The following is a 16,863-nucleotide window of genomic DNA, read 5'->3' on the forward strand; positions in this document are numbered from 1 at the left end:
GCAAATGATGCTCCATCAATGCTCATTATTGATGAGATGTGCTTAGTGAACAAGGTTAATAAAACCCCCAGACATGTCTAATGCTCAACAGTTTTCCAAAAGTTTATAGGCATGATGGACAGCTTGAGCAACAGTTATGATGAACTCAGGGTGGTGTTTGACCAATACATTCAAACCTCTTTGAAAGAAGTAACTTGAGATAAGAGAACTCTGAAGCAAACTCCTATACATTACCATGTCAATGATGATACCGAGATCAAGAACATAACCTATTCTTGGCACACATCACATAATATCTTTCAGAGAAGCTGGTCAAGCACTATCAGGGAAAGTTCTACAGACTTCTGGTCATGCACCATACAACAGTGATAGCCAACTGTCCCAAATCTGAAATTGCAAACATGCAGGCGATGACTACTGGCCAGCACGACCTAGAAGAGGGAGACCAGCTTGTTATTCTCAACGCATTTGACGTAAAGCACAAAAATCCACAGTCAACTCTTCATGTGTTTCAGGAGACACAGATATATAACTATGTTCATGTTCTTACTGGCCTGTATCCTTTATTACCAAGATCAACCCACTGTTAAGAAAGAACAATGAGAAAGTTATGATACAAGACACCTGAGATTGGGAAATAAAAGTGCTGATGCACTGATTGGGTGGTATGCCTTTAAGGGAACTGATAACACAGTGTCATTTGCAGGCAAAGGAGCAGCAAGTCAAATGAAAGATTTTTTGCATGCCGATGAAGATATTCTGGAAGCTTTCACCCAGTTTGGGCAGACAAATGATCTGCCAAATTGGGTCTTTCACCAGATGGAGTGTTATGTGTGCTCATTCTACAGGATCGAGGACATCAATGCTTCCACTCTCCGAGACATCAGATGGAAGTTAATCGCCCAAAAGGGGAAGGAAGGCCAAAAACTGCTGCCTACTTTAGGAACACTTATTCCCCACACCCAGAGGGCACACTACATAAACTTGGTTTGGAAGTCCTCAAGAATACCTTGTCTACAACTTGCTCCACCTGCAGATTACCGCTGGAACATTGTGAACGACTGGTTGCAGCCAGTCTGCTGCCTCAATCTACCCGCTACTGAAGCACTGCTGAAACTTTATCAGTGTACAGTAGCTGCAAAACAGCATGTAACAGAAAGTCGTGTGGATGCCTCAAAAATCAGTTACCATGTACAGATATGTGCGGGTGTGGTGATATATGCATGAACACTGCGAAGGAACAACCTCTTGATGAAATGGATTAATTTCACATTAATAGTACAGTACTGTTTAATGGAAACATAAGTTCATAGCTGGTATCTTAAATTAAATACAACATCTATTTTTTTTTTTATGTATTCAACATGTTTGTCGGCAGTAATGTGTGATTTTTAAATATCGGACAAATGACAATATGTTGCATGCACTTTAACCCTTAGGCCCCGGGTGACGTTCCAGAACGTCCGCCTATTTATATTTATTTATTTATTTTTATTACTTTTGTTAAAGTTCATTTTGTTCTTGATTTATCCCCCAGCGCCGGGGTGGGGGTTACTGCCAGCAGCACCCTAACCCGGGACTTAAGGATTAAGTGCATGTACACTCTTTTTGATGCATTTTTGTAAATTTTTGAAAGTCTTAAAAGTTAAACTGGACTATAAACATAGATGGATTAATGGGTGGTCCAGGGGGGGCAATTGTTGCAGAAAAGTTCATATTCTTTCTTTTGAACACTATGAGGGAGCATTTATAGCAATTTTCGGGTTCTTAATTATACACCCATTTTTTTAAGGAAGGCGGCAAATGTAGGAGTGGCAACAAGTTATATTTCATTAATTGACATGTTCTTAAAGATAAACCACTGAGAAGCAAAAGTTGGCAGAGTTTTAAAGTACGTTACATATGCTTATTGACTTTTACCCACTGAGAAAATGGAGTAGAGTACAGGAGTATGACCTCAGAAGTCTGCAGTGTATACTTAATGGAACCTATGTACATTACTGTACATTATAAGTCAAGAGCCTCTTTACTGTACTGTCCTACAGGACTTACTAATTGTACATACCTTTCTTCCTGCTCTTCCTCTTCACCTTCCTCTTCCTCGTCCTCCTCATCCCCAACCTCCACCATATTATGGAACATACCCACCAGGCCAGCACTTGTGTTCACCCGGTCGTGGGAGGCATTCACCGGGTCCTGGGTCGTCTCCACCGGGTCCTGGGTCGTCTCCACCGGGTCCTGGGTCGTCTCCACCGGGTCCTGGGTCGTCTCCAGTAGGTCCTGGTCGGAGTCGGTGATCACCACCACGTCACTATCTTCCAGTGCCCGACTCGCATCTTCGGCCGCTGAACGTGTCAGAGTTCTGTGAAGGACACATATACATACAGTACTGGTAGCTACCTATCTAAACAATAACTACCTGACACACACTACAGTATACCCTCTAACCTGCCCCATAAGCCATGCCCCTCTTCTATACTAATAGCTGATTGGTTCATAGAAAATTCAAACTATGTAAATATGTTCACAATTGGTAAGCAGACCTGTTATTATCTAAAATAATGTTAAATACTGTATATGGATTATCAAAATGCAAATCATTTCAATGCATTAGCACTTCAGAGAGGATGTTAGAAAAAACAAACATTATTATAAAAGGTTGATATAAATACTACACGCTTATATACGCACAGTCCAGGGGGAGGTAAAACGCTCAGGAAAAACCAATCGGCTATTTGTGGCTATACTTTTTCTTTTTTTTTTTTACTTTTATCCTCTTCACCACTGATCGGCTCATTAGCCACTTGGCCGGTCGGTCACGTCTGTCACGAACTATTGGCAAGTACTGGGCATGCACCGGCTCCTGAATGTATCTGAACCTGCTCCAGTGTTGGTCAAGTCTGGTCTTGAAAGAGCTCACACTTGGTGTCGTCACAACACTCTCTGGTAGATTGTTTCAAGAGTTCGCAACTCTCACTCCGAAAAAGTTTGCCCTCACAGTTTTCTGGACTTGCAGTTTTTTCAACATTGAGTTGTGACCCCTTGTGGGGCGTGCGTCCGCCAGCTCCAGGTAAGGACACTCGACTGAGTAGTGCCCTTGGATATGTTTATACACCTCAATTAAGTCACCCCTTGCCCGTCTGTAGTATAAGCTAGGCAATTGCAGGCGCTCTTAATCTCTCAAGGTAGTTGAGGTGCCGAAGTGTAGTCACCAGTCTGGTGGCCCTCCTTTGAACATTTCCAACCAACTGACAATCCCTAGCATATCTCGGGGACCAGAAGGGGTGACAGTGCTCCAGATTGTTATGAGGAAAGGACCATCTAGATATTTGAAAGACCTTCTTTTAAGACCTAATAATTTAGTTGCCTGATTCACCGTCTCACAATGGCCCAAGAACTTCAGTCCATCGTCAACATACACACATAGGTCCTTTTCACATTCAGTCTCAATTAACCCCTACGCCTCGGGTTAGGGTGCCGCTGGCCATACCCCCCACGGCCCACATGGAGGTAGAGCGAGAAAAATTAACTTTTCCAAAAATAATTTTTAACCTTTTTAAATGATAAAACAAACAAAAAGAAGTAAGATAAACTATATATTGACCCTCTCAAAACTTTCATGGGGCCGCAGTGGTGAGAGAGATAAAGGGACAGCTTGTTTTGACAGCGAGGGCTCGTGGACACTTACGCACTTAACGGCCATTTTCTGCTTGCCTTTGTGTCCGAGATGGCCAGTAATGCATGTATATTTACTGATCATAATACTTATTTCCTATAAATAATTCATTTAGAATTTATTTTACTTGCATTATTTTTCATAAAAAGTCTGTCACCAGGCTGTTTAGCTGTCTTTGTGTTTGGGAGAGCAAGTAATGCATAGAAATAATTATCGGAATAATAATTCCACACAAATACATTTATAACATAATCTTAGCATTAGTGTCCAGTAATACTACACTACAATAGAACTACACTAATTTTAGCAATATTAATTTGATACAACATGATAAAATGAACAAACGACTCTCCAAGACGACAGGCTAATGCGTACTAACCACACTTAGCCCACCCACGCTACCCTGCGTGACCACCAAATAGTCATACTGGAAACTGATAACCCGCGCTGGGCATTCAAACAATGGCGCAAAAAGGCGTGCGTTCCGGAATGTCAACCAGGGCGCCCTAGATGAACGTTCCAGAATCTCAACGGGGGTATAGGGGTTAACGCAGTTTCTTCGTCTGTTGGGACACATGACACGCTTCCTTACTTTTGGCACGCCCCAGGTGCAGCCTCTTACACTTTGTGACGTTGAATCTCAGTAGCCATTTCTTCGACCATTCTTGAAGCTCACAGAGATCCTTCTGCAGCTCTTCACAGTCTGCTTGGTTTTTAATTTCCCGAAATAACTTGGCGTCATCTGCAAACATTTATATGGAGGAGTGTACAGCTTTTGGCATGTCATTTATGAAACAAACAAACGACAGCGGGCCCAATACACCGCCCTGTGGTACCCCGCTTATGAAGGGTACTTATGACGATTTCGTGCCATTAAACACAACACACTGCTTGCGAACATGGAGAAAGTCTCCGATCCACGCTAGGACACTTCCCCGAATCCTGTACCCTTCCAGTTCAATTTTCAGCCTTTCAAAGGGTACACTGTCAAAAGCCTTGGCAGAGTCTAGGTATATATTGTCGATATTACCACCCTGTTCCAGAATTTGAGTCCAAACATCCAGTACCTTGAGTAATTGTGTTACGCAGGAGTGTCCTGGCATAAAACCGTGTTGGCAATCCTTTACAAGGTTGTTTCGTAGTAGATGTTCCATCATGGCGTCTCTTATAATGCTTTCAAGTACTTTACATACTATGCTGGTCAGGCTCATTGGTCTATAGTTATTCGTGGAATGACGATCGCCCTTCTTAAATATAGGACTCACATAAGCCATTTTCCAATCACCGGGGACGTTTTGTTCATTTAGGCATTTACAGAACTAGATCTTCAGGGGCTCAGCAAGCTTGTTGCACAACTCTCTTAGCACTCTAGGATGCACCACGTCAGAGCCAGAACTCTTATGAACCTTTAGCTTTGACAATATCTTTTTTATAACCTTTTCTGTGAACACAATGTGGGGCAATGCTGTGTCAAACCATCTGTCCTCAAACGCAGGAAGATTGTTCGCATCCTCCCTTGTGAACACCTAGGAAAAGACTCGGTTCAATGCCTCCGCTCTGTTCTGGTCAGAATCTGCATAACTACCATCTTCAAGCTTCAGGTCTGATACTCCTACCAGTGTTTTTAATTTCGACTTTGCGTAGCGGTAAAACGCATTTGGGTTTGACTTGACCTCACTTGCAACCAGCCTCTGGAACTCCTTTTCAGCCCTTCTACACTTTGACTTTGCTTGGTTCCTGGATCTTGCATACATCCTCCTGTCCTGCTCATCGTTTGACCTAACCCACGCCTTGAATTTCTGGGTTTTCTTCTTAACTTTGTTGACCGCCGCATGATTCATGTGAAGGGATCCCCTCGTATTCCTAGAGGCACTGGGTTTGGTCTTGGGTATATATTTCTTGATCAAATAAATCACTTTACCAGCTATGATATTCAGCGTAGTGTCTGCGTTCTTATACCTTAAGAGTCAGGCCAGTTGTTGCCCCTCATCTCCTCCCACATCCCGTCATAATTTCCATTGTAATATTTGAACCTTGGCCTGGTTTTATTGTCAAACAATTAACAGTTAAATCTGAAGGACAACACTGCATAGTGGCTGGAGCCAACTGGGGCTACATGCTCCAGCTTGGCCATCATACCCTCCTCGTTAGTTATGATGAGGTCCAGTGACTTGGGTGTTTGCTCCCCTCTGTAATACGTTGGGTCCTAACATATTGGAACAGAAAATTATCTCTCAGAGATTCTACAAAAAGAGTAGCGGGATTACTTAGGTCATTTGCCGTGGTTTCATTTCCCCAGTTGATGTCGCCATAATTAAAGTTTCCCATGACAAGAAAGAGGCTAGGGTTGAGCACCGTTGCATTGTCTATTAAGGCTCTTAAGTGTCTTTGGTTAAATAAGCTACAGTTTGGGGATCTGTAGATACACCCGACAATAAGTAAGTCTCTCCCCTTTAATTTAATTTTACACCACTTGGATTCTTCAAAAACATCCTCTCCCTGTACCCTCGCCTGTCTGGCTCTAAGGTCTTGCCTAGCATAGATAACCAAACCCCTCTTGCAAGTTTCTTGAGAAAGGTTCATAAATGAGTCATATCCAGCAATACTGAATTCACATTCCTCTGGGTCAATTCTCCTGTTCTTGTACAACAGTTCTACAACTCCTACAATATCTGGTTGGTATACTCTCAGTAGTGTTTCAAACTCCTCTCTCTTATCAAGGAACGTGTCAGTATTAGTGTACTTTCAAGCCGGAATTTGTTCTTGGTAACGTCTCTGCTCTTGGTAGTGACTCCGGCCCCCCCTCCATTCTCAGCAGGTGCAGCATTTGCTATATACATTGCATTTTCCTGGGTGTGGTTAGAGATATCATTGTTTACATGGCGCTCGCTTCCTCCTGGGTGGGAGGTAGACCTAGTGCCTCCTCCTGGGTGGGAGGTAGAGCTGGTGCCTCCTCCTGGGTGGGAGGTAGAGCTGGTGCCTCCTCCTGGGTGGGAGGTAGACCTAGTGCCTCCTCCTGGGTGGGAGGTAGACCTAGTGCCTCCTCCTGGGTGGGAGGTAGAGCTGGTGCCTCCTCCTGGGTGGGAGGTAGAGCTGGTGCCTCCTCCTGGGTGGGAGGTAGAGCTGGTGCCTCCTCCTGGGTGGGAGGTAGAGTGGGTGAGGGCGTACCGCTGCCCCCTGGCTCTGTGCTGGCACTCTTGCTTCCACTACCCTCCCCCTGGATATAACCCATGTACACCTATTCCTCCTCAACTCCTCCCTCCTCTGCTTCAAGCCCTGCAGGAGCTTCTTGCGCTGTTCTCTCGGCATTACCGTGCGATCTGGGTGAATGAATACACTCTGAAATGCCTCGCTCCTTGCTAAGTTTTTTGCCTGGCGAATAACCTCCCATTTCTTCTCCTCTCTCACTAGTGTGATCCTCAGGGGGCAAGGCTTGTCCTCCTGCTTTTGTCCCAGCCTCCTCACATCCTGAGGGGGGACCGGCATACTGTATTCAGAGCCCCTGTAAAAATATTCTCAAAATGCAACTTATCGTGATTTTCCTACTCTCAGCTTCCTCCAACTGGCTCTCCAGGACTCCAAAAACTGTTACATTGTTCCTGTAGACAAAGCCCATCCGGGCGCAGGTCACCGACCCACATCTGGGCCTGTATGTAAACAGCAAGTCCTCTTTTAACATTGTTTCATTATGTCGCTATTCTTTAGATACCCATGATTCGGATAACGTCCCGCCGATTCAGTACAGTGATCCCTCGGTTAACGAATTACCTTCCATAAGAATATTCAATTCAGTTAACGAACAAAAATTAGGTTAATGAAAATTCTTACAAAAACATGTCAACATGTTTGCGCTTGCTCACCAGCTGGAAGATTAGTCCGCCAATACAGTAATCGGTTCTAGGGCTTAAATTCGTTCCCATTTGAGTAAATATCAAGAAGGTTGTGCTATTAAACATTTTTCCAAGTTTTATATTAAAATTACTAGTCATTTTAACACTTATTTAACATAATTGCAGTACCGTACAGGGAACTAGTTTTTGGTGCGCCCATCAGCCATTTCACTCACCTACCAAGGCGTCTGTTTGTGTCTCTGTTCAGTGGAGGTAACATCTTGCTTGTGGCTCTCTTGAACATAAACTATTTTTACGTTTTTACAGTACAATAATTGGTCATTCTGAAATTTATTCAACATATTGATAATATATAGGGCAATGCAATGTTGATTTAAAGAAAATAATTTTTAATTACAGAAATTAAACTTAAAATTTTAGTGGTGAAAATGTTATTGAATCCAGCATAGGTCCAAAGTAAATGAAGAAAGACGATTTCAATCCAGGTGAAACAGGAAATCATAAAGAAACATGAAAAAGGCATTAGAACAAATGTGCTTAGTAAAGAATATGGCATGTCGGCATCAACTATGTTGACAATTCTTGCGCAGAAAGACAAGTTTAAAGAAGTGAAAGTGAGAGACAAATCTACAAGTGTTTAAAAGTAGATCCCTAATTGCAGAAACTGAGAGGTTACTTATCATCTGGATTAGGGAAAAACAGATGAAAGGTGATTCATCATTTGTGAAAGAGCCAGGGAAACATACGAACATTTGAAGGAAGAGCAACCTAGTTCTTCTGGCACAGAGTTGAAGAGTTTAGGGCCAGCAAGGGCTGGTTCGAAAAATTTAAGAAAAGAAGTGACAGTTTTAGTGTTGTTAGACATGGTGAGGCTGCCAGTGCAGATAAAGAAGGAGCTGCAAAATTTGTAGTGGAGTTTAAGAAACTGGTGGATGAAGAACATTATCTTCCACAGCAAGTGTTCAATGTGGACGAAACTGGGCTGTTCGGGAAGAAAATGCCCAAAAGGACATTCATCACCAAAGATGAAGCCTCTTTACCTGGGCATAAGCCCATGAAGTACCGTCTCACTCTATTGCTTGGTACCAATGTTTCAGGGGATTTCCGACTGAAGCCTATACTTGTCTACCACTCTGAAAATCCCAGGGTGTTCAAGCAACAAAAGGTGGTAAGAGGACAACTTGGAGTTTATTGGAAGTCCAACCATAAGGCCTGGGTAACAAGAAAGCTCTTTAATGAATGGGCTGTTGAGGTGTTTTGCCCTTCAGTGAAGAGCTACCTAACCACCAATAAACTTCCTTTAAAGGCTCTTCTCCTCATGGATAATGCCCCTGGTCATGACCCTCAATTTGCCAGCACTTTGGAGGCTCAATTTGACTTTGTCAAAGTGTTGTTTTTGCCTCCCAACACTACATCAATTATACAGCCAATGGACCAGAATGTGATCAGCAACTTCAAGAAGCTGTACATGAAGAATATGTTCAGGAGGTGTTATCAGGCAACTTCCAATGATCCTGAACTAACACTGGCACAGTTCTGGAAGACACAATTCAACATCCTGGAGGCTGTAAAATTGATTGTGTCATCATAGCAAGAAGTCTCCATTAGATCCCTCAATTCTGCATGGAAAGCACTGTGGCCATCAGCAGTCCATGATTTTGAGGGATTTGAGGAAGAAGCGGAGGTGGACAAGGAGATTGTGTCCATTGGTAAGCCAATGGGCCTCGAAGTGGAGGAGGATGACGTGGAAGAGCTTGTGATGTCTCATGAGCAGGAACTTATTCCTGAAGACTTGCAGCAACTGGATGAGATGTGAGAAGCTGACAGTGGTGAGGAGGAAAGGGAAAGTGATGACCATATGTCTTCTTCAGACTTAAAAGATGTTGTTCACCACTGGGAGATGTTCAGGAAACTGGCTTCAAGGCACCCTGATGTGGAAACAACAGAACCTATTTTGTGTAATGTTGTGGACAGAGTGGTCTCCTTCTTCAAAAATCAGTTAATTTTGAGGAGGAGGAGAAATGCCCCACAAAGAAAAATTGACAGTTTCTTCTTTAAAAGGCAGCGGGAGAAAGATGATACCCCTCAGCCTTCTACTTCAAAAAGGAGAGAGGATTTTCCTGCTGGAGAACCTGTCAGTCCAGAGGTTCCTGACATTTTTATGGAAGGTGACTCGCCTTCCAAGAAGCAGTAAAATTCTTCTCCTCCACCCCCACTTCCTTCTCTTCCCCCTTCAAATTCACATTAGCTTCATCAACCAGGAGCCTTCTACATACACACCTCAAAGTAAGTGTACTTTACTGCATTTTCTCTTTACTTTGTATGAAATTTTCGGTGAGCTGGAACCAATTACCTAAAATCCCATTGAAACAATGGTTTCGGTTAACGAACGACCACTGTATAAAGTCGTCACGGACTACTTTGTATGGTGCATCACCCTCTCTCATCTCGGCGCGCTGCGCTCTCACCCACGGAGCGTCAGTGCCCCCAAGCTTCGCCAGTTTTTGTTAAGCTACCACAGCATTCTTGTGTGTTTAAGAGTTTTTGCTCTTAATACTGTACAGTACTCTAACCATTCAAAATGGCTTCCAAGCGGCCCATCAATTGCTACTGATGCTAGTGTTGAGAAGCAGCAACGTAAGATCATTAGCCTTGCTACGAAAATGTTGGTTTTATATATATGCTGTACAGAGGTCCCTCAGTTAACGAACGGTTCGATTAACGAAATTTCGTTTAACAAATTAGCTCCCATAAGGATTATCACTTCGGTTAACAAACAAAACTTAGATGAACGAAATCCTTACGAAAAACACGTTTTGTTGTGCGCATCAGCTGATCGGCCAGTCCGCTAATACAGTAATCAGTTCTATGTTTACATTCGTTTCCAGTGGAGTAAATATCAAGAAGGTTGTGCTCTTGAAAATTTTGGCATTTTTATATTAAAATTATTAGTCATTCTAAAATTTAATTAACATATTGATAATATAGACAGTACAGGGAACAGTTTTTGTGTGCCCATCAGCTGATCGAATCACCCACCAACGCTTCTCAGTTTAACTTTGTTTACAGTGGAGTGAACATCGACTTATGGTTTCTTGAATATTTTTGCATTTTTACATTAAAATTATTGCTCATTCTGAAATTTAGTTAACATATTGATAATATACAGTGCAGAAATTATTATGAAACACGAAAAATGCATTAGAACCAATGTAATGGGCCCCTGTCTCATCAACAGAACATATTATATAAATGGGTCAATACATCTGATATTATATTCAGATTCACCACCCTGTAACTTTCTACTGTCTATGAGTGAGACATGAGTTGTACACGTGAGCGGTAGCTTTCCCAAGAGGGACAAGCCCATATGTCAGCATCTTTGTAAGCGCGCACCAGCGACGCTCCTTGCTCAGTCACTCAGATCAACTAATATCGAACAGACGTAATCAACGTTTATATTGACATAAACGCCGTCCTCTTTCTCGTTCACTCATAAATAGTGGAACTTATGGTTGATCTACACTCAGGAATTATAGACATAATCCTTTCATAATAAAACAATGGAACTTCATTGCGTCTCGTTACTAAAACCCCAATATTTAATTTATGTGAACAACCCGGTTAATTGGGGGATTAACCGACAGATTCATATAAGGTTGTAGGAAACACCTTTAAACGTAATAGTATTATTACGCGGATGAACATCTATCATGTTCGTTCTAAGGGTTGGGAGCCCAAGTAACCCGTCAGCTGGCAAATTGAACTGCTGAACTACATAAAAGTCCAAGTAAAAGGGAGAACCACGTCTTGAAAATCTGAGTGGTAACGTCACCATTCCATTAATGCTCAACTGAGTACCTGATACTCCTTCGAGCTCAGCGTTACTAGGTCGCCATTTAATGTCTCGGTGAGGGAATTTACGTTGTAACTCTTGATAGGATGTCAAGGCCAATACGTTCGCACATGCACTTGTGTCAATATCAAGAGCCAATCTTGTACTATCGACCCTCACCGGCACTGACAACACTCCAACTTTGCTTAGCGCCGCTACTAACGAGGTCGTTATAGAAGTGCTGTGGGGAGAAGGAGGAAATGCTGTGCCTATCCCTCTCCGTGTTGTGATGAGCGCAGATCTTCCTCCGACGATTTGTCCTGGGGACGCTTCTTCTTACGCTTGTATGACACCTCTGTTTCACTAAGATCCAAATTCCTAGCCTTCATCACCAAGCCACACTCTAGTGTATTATGAGAAGTGGACTTGTGTAGAGCGCACCACTTGCGCGTTTTCTGGGTAGGTGGAGGCGCCGCCTTAGCTGCCTCACTGTATGACCTTGGGAATGGATTTGCACCGGATGTGTCCTTGAATTTGGCACTATTACCTTGGAGCTGAAAACAGTTGTCTATTACATGGCCACGTTTATTACAATGAGCACAGCGTAAAGAAGTACCTTGTTTATAAGTCCGGTGTTGAGATGCAATTGGAGCCATTGGTGTCGTATAGGGAGTTTAGAGTGATAACTTTCGCAAGTCGCAAACTTATTGATGCTGAAACACGTTATTCGGTAACGCATTTAAAAACGTTAGCCGTTGTGTGGGCACTTAAGAAATTTAAAGACATTATCTTTGGATATAAGATAACTGTTTTTACTGATCAGGCGGCAGTAACTGAGCTGTTCCATGGCAGAAATTTATCAGGCAGATTAGCACGCTGTTATCTGACAATTCAAGAGTTTGACCCCGAGTTTAGATATTTACCAGGGAGGGCGAATGTTGTTGCAGACGCTCTGTCAAGAAATATAGCACCAGTAATGCCTGTATCAACCTTCACTCTTTCGCAACTGGAAGATGAGCAACGACGCGACCCATTATGGTCAGCAGTCATTTTTGCTCTCGAATCAGGAGAGGATGTTAAACTCCCTAAATTATTCTTCCCTTAAGTCAGTTTGAATTACGACATAACATACTCCATAGGTTGAAAAAGATGCCAGAGGGTAATGTGTCTCAAATAGTCGTACCCGACACGTTGTGTAAAGTGGTTATAACTCTGTTCCATGATGTCCCACAGGCAGGTCACCAAGGTCGTGACAAATGCTTAGCGGAATTACGAAAAGTATTTCTGGAACACTATGAAGAAAGACATAGAATTACACATAGCTAATTGTTTGACATGTGCTCAACATAAAGGTTCTACAGGATCACCAGCCCCGATTCTACCATATCCTACACCAGACCGTCCGTTTGACACAGTCGCTATTGACTTGTTACAACTCCCCAAGAGTCATCAGGGATCAACGTACGTCTTAGTGTGTGTGGATCATTTTTCAAGGTTCGTGGTCTTGGCTCCACTAAGAGATAAATCGGCCGATGCTGTGGCTTATGCATTAGTGATGAATCTTATATGTCCATATACTATGCCTAAATTTCTGCTCTCTGACAATGGCACAGAGTTCAGAATCAGCTAGTAGCGCAAATATGTGCACAATATGGAATTAAACAAAGTTTTGTGACAGCTTATCATCCTCAGGCTAATGGCCTTGTTGAGAGAACCAATCGCAAAATCCTAGAAATACTGCATCTGATTGTCAGTGATATGCAATACGCATGGGAAGATTGGTTACCACAGGTTGCAGCGTCTATAAATGGGTCAGTTAATAGCTCTACGGGCAAATCACCCTACTAGATTGTCTATGGTACAGATAAACGTCTACCCTACGACATCCTTACAGATGCGCCATACCCGTGTTATAATATGGATGACTTTGCGGCAAAACAAATTCGTGTCTTTACAGATATTCATACCCAAGTCCGATCACATATAGCGGCATCGCGCACCGAAATGATCATCAAGCAACATAGACATGCTAAACCTGTCATGTTAAACGTAGGGGACGCTGTAATGGTAAGAGAACTGGAAAGGAACTCCAAGCTTTCGGCAAAATTTTCAGGTCCATTCCGCATTATTGCTAAAGAAACAGGCAACAAATTTAAAATTTGGAAGCCTAATGCACAGATTGCAGATGTCGTGCATGCGGATCGTCTTAAAACGACCCATGAGAATTTATTACCTCCAGTTGATGATGATGTGATAGACACCTCTTTACAGACTGTACAGAAGCAGATTGTACCTAATGACTATTGTATGAAACTTCGTTCTGCAAGTAGATGTTAAACTGTGTGTAATCTCTTACAGAATGGCTTGGAACATCATTGTGTTGCTTCTACTGTGTTGTTGCACCGTTGTGTTGACAGACATGTCCACATCAGTCCTCAAACCTGGTGCACTAGTTGCACCTCTCTGACGCGTTCTCATAGCTGAGGACGTGGTGAACATCAAGTATGAACTCCATCCACTGCTCCAGCTTCCGCGTCAGATGGACAACGTTGACGCTCAGCTACAATCAGCATTGGACATCCTTCATGGTCTCAGCGCAGCTTCTTATGAATCGACGATAGTTTCACAAACTATTGACCTTCTACACTTTCATCTCCAGAACCTTCGCAAGCTTCTCGTCGATGTTGGGAAGAATATACTGTACCAGCGTCTCAAGCGGATCTTGCTAAAGAAGTGCAATCTCAGACACGACGAAAAATGGGTCTCTTTAATTTTGTGGGTCTTATCCAAAGCACTTTGTTTGGCACGGCAACGGCCGATGATGTAGCTAGATTGGGGGACCGAATGAACATTGTCGTTCAGGCTGTATCTCAACAGAATCGTGTTGTTTCTCAAACCTTTCATGCGCTTATTGCTTTAGAATCAAAGGTAAATGCAATAATATTGGAGTCTAACAAAGTTTCGAGGATTGTTAATAGGTTACAGATATCAGTCCCGACGTTAGAATGGCTCCTTTATTTCACAGAATATTTGCATGCTGCGGAAATTTCAGTTCAAAAGATAGTAACCTCTAAAAATGAACTAATTGACAGCATTGTAGATGCAGGGATAGGACGCGTGGACGCTTCTTGACGCTTTACAGATAGCCAAGTTGCAGTATCAATTAACTCCTATTTTTAATGACAATGAGGTTGAATATTATTACCCACTGTTAAAGTCGACTCACGCACAATGCTATCCTGATCCACATTCCTATGTGAGGGAAACATCAGTTTCATGCATGGTATTTAGAACCGTTCCCCTGGTTTGTAAACGACACACTGTATACTCTGGATAGGCCTAAAGAACTTTTCCTAATAGATGAAGATTATTCTTTATTGTCAATGGAAGATCCTACACCTACACCTATGTCCAGCCTACATGTTCGCGTTTATTCCTGCTGCAGAGGGAATATGTGAATTGGCAGTCATACAACCAAATGTACGCACAGCTCTTGCGCAATGCAGTTATAGGCCAGTTAGTCTCAAAACTGTGTTTCACGCTCATCTTCACAATGTGCAGTGCTTGTTCTTTCCAAATCTCACTACTGTTATTTTAAAATGCCATGATGGTGTTAAGCAGCTAGTTGTGAAAGGGCATTACAAGGCTCCGGATTACTGTGAAATCACTTGTGGTACATTACGGACCTTGCCTACTCATCAGCATTTTGCTTTAAATATAAAACTCAAGTCTGCTTTAATTCAACTTCCTGTCATGAATTTCACTATAAAGGATATTCAAATAGTTTCAGAGAAATCAAAAGTTTTAGCATTCTTGAAAGAGACACATTTTGCTGATTTGAGTACTAATTTGCCATTTTATCTATCACGGGAATTTGCCATATCAAGCCTTACAATTCCCTCCATTATGTTAATCTTGGCAATTATATTTCTGTTCTGTTATTACAAGGCAGTGTCATCCAAAATGAACGTTGTTCATAACATATTAACCCGTTAGACACTAAAGTTCAGGTCCCCTGTAGTAGCTAATACCCCTACAGTAGTAGATTCCCCAGCTTAGTGTCTACACATCTGTTAATAACATGGTTAGGGTTGTCTAGGATGTACTGTACTCTGTGAGCTTAGTTAGGCCTCACGGAGCTCGGCTGGTAGGTGACCGAGCGATGTAATGGGCCCCTGTCTCATCAACAGAACATATTATATAAATGGGTCAATACTTCTGATATTATATTCAGATTCACCACCCTGTAACTTTTCACTGTCTATGAGTGAGACATGAGTTGTACACGTGAGCGGTAGCTTTCCCAAGAGGGACAAGCCCATATGTCAGCATCTTTGTAAGTGCGCACCAGCGACGCTCCTTGCTCAGTCACTCGGATCAACTAATATCGAACGGACGTAATCAACGTTTATATTTACATAAACGCCGTCCTCTTTCTCGTTCACTCATAAATAGTGGAACTTATGGTTGATCTACACTCAGGAATTATAGATATAATCCTTTTATAAAAAAACAATGGAACTTCATTGGGTCTCGTTACTAAAACCCCAATATTTAATTTATGTGAACAACCCGGTTAATTGGGGGATTAACCGACAGATTCACCAATGCACTCTGCAAAGAATATGACATGTAATCATTTACTGCCTCTACAATCGGCTGTTTGATATGTAAACAAAGCTGCCGGGAATATGACATACAGACCTCAAAATAAGTTAAAATACAGTATTCTATTGTTTTGTATTTATTATTGTACCGTATACTGTACAGTACAGTACTGTATTTAGTTTATATTAAATGTTTTGTTAATTCTATTACTGGTATACAGTACTTAGTATGTATACTTTTTCTGAGAGTTGCATCCAATTACCCAATATCCCATTGAAATAATAGATTCGGTTAACAAAATTTTCTGGACCAGAGTGTGTGTGTGTGATTCATTGACTTTCCACAAACTGTACATTAACTAACACGTTATCAAGCCAATATGAATTTTTTTGAAAATGGACATCTGTGTGTGTGTGTGTGTACACAACAGTACACATTCTGTTAACAGTAATACAGGCATCCCCCGCGTTATGGAAGCCCGGGTTACGGAATTTCGCTCTTACGGAATTTGTAAATTATGACCAATAATTTCGCGTTACGGCCAGTAAATCCGCCCTTACGGAAATTGGGGTAAATTTTAACAAACACAAGGCCTCACACATGCCATTCAGACTGACAGACTTGACAAGTTTTACCAACCATAAAGACAGTTGAAGCTTTAAACATCACTCACAATGGATCTTGAATATTCCAACTGTAATCAGACATACCTAAGTTGCCTCAACAATTGCAACCCCAGTTGCAATATCAAATTCTGTGTCACCACTAAAAAATAAAGCAATAGTCCCTGGTGCACTCTTAAGATTAAGAGAAAACGGACGACTCAGGCGGCCTTGAAGTGAGAGAAAACGGACTCCTATGACGGGCACTCAAATAAAGAGACATGGCTAGCA

General features: G+C 42.2%; 1 protein-coding gene across 1 annotated transcript in view; it reads right to left on the reverse strand.

Moving 5' to 3' along the window:
* Nucleotides 1-16,863, reverse strand: part of LOC121880252 (glutamic acid-rich protein-like) — a 62,650-nt gene that overhangs the window by 20,035 nt on the left and 25,752 nt on the right. The window contains exon 3 of the mRNA XM_042387406.1: nt 2,066-2,362. Within this exon, the coding sequence (XP_042243340.1) occupies nt 2,066-2,362 (297 nt within the window). The remainder of the gene's footprint in view (nt 1-2,065; nt 2,363-16,863) is intronic.

This window comes from Homarus americanus, unplaced genomic scaffold (assembly GCF_018991925.1).
Source record: "Homarus americanus isolate GMGI-L3 unplaced genomic scaffold, GMGI_Hamer_2.0 scaffold14388, whole genome shotgun sequence".
In the NCBI taxonomy this organism is placed as follows: domain Eukaryota; kingdom Metazoa; phylum Arthropoda; class Malacostraca; order Decapoda; family Nephropidae; genus Homarus; species Homarus americanus.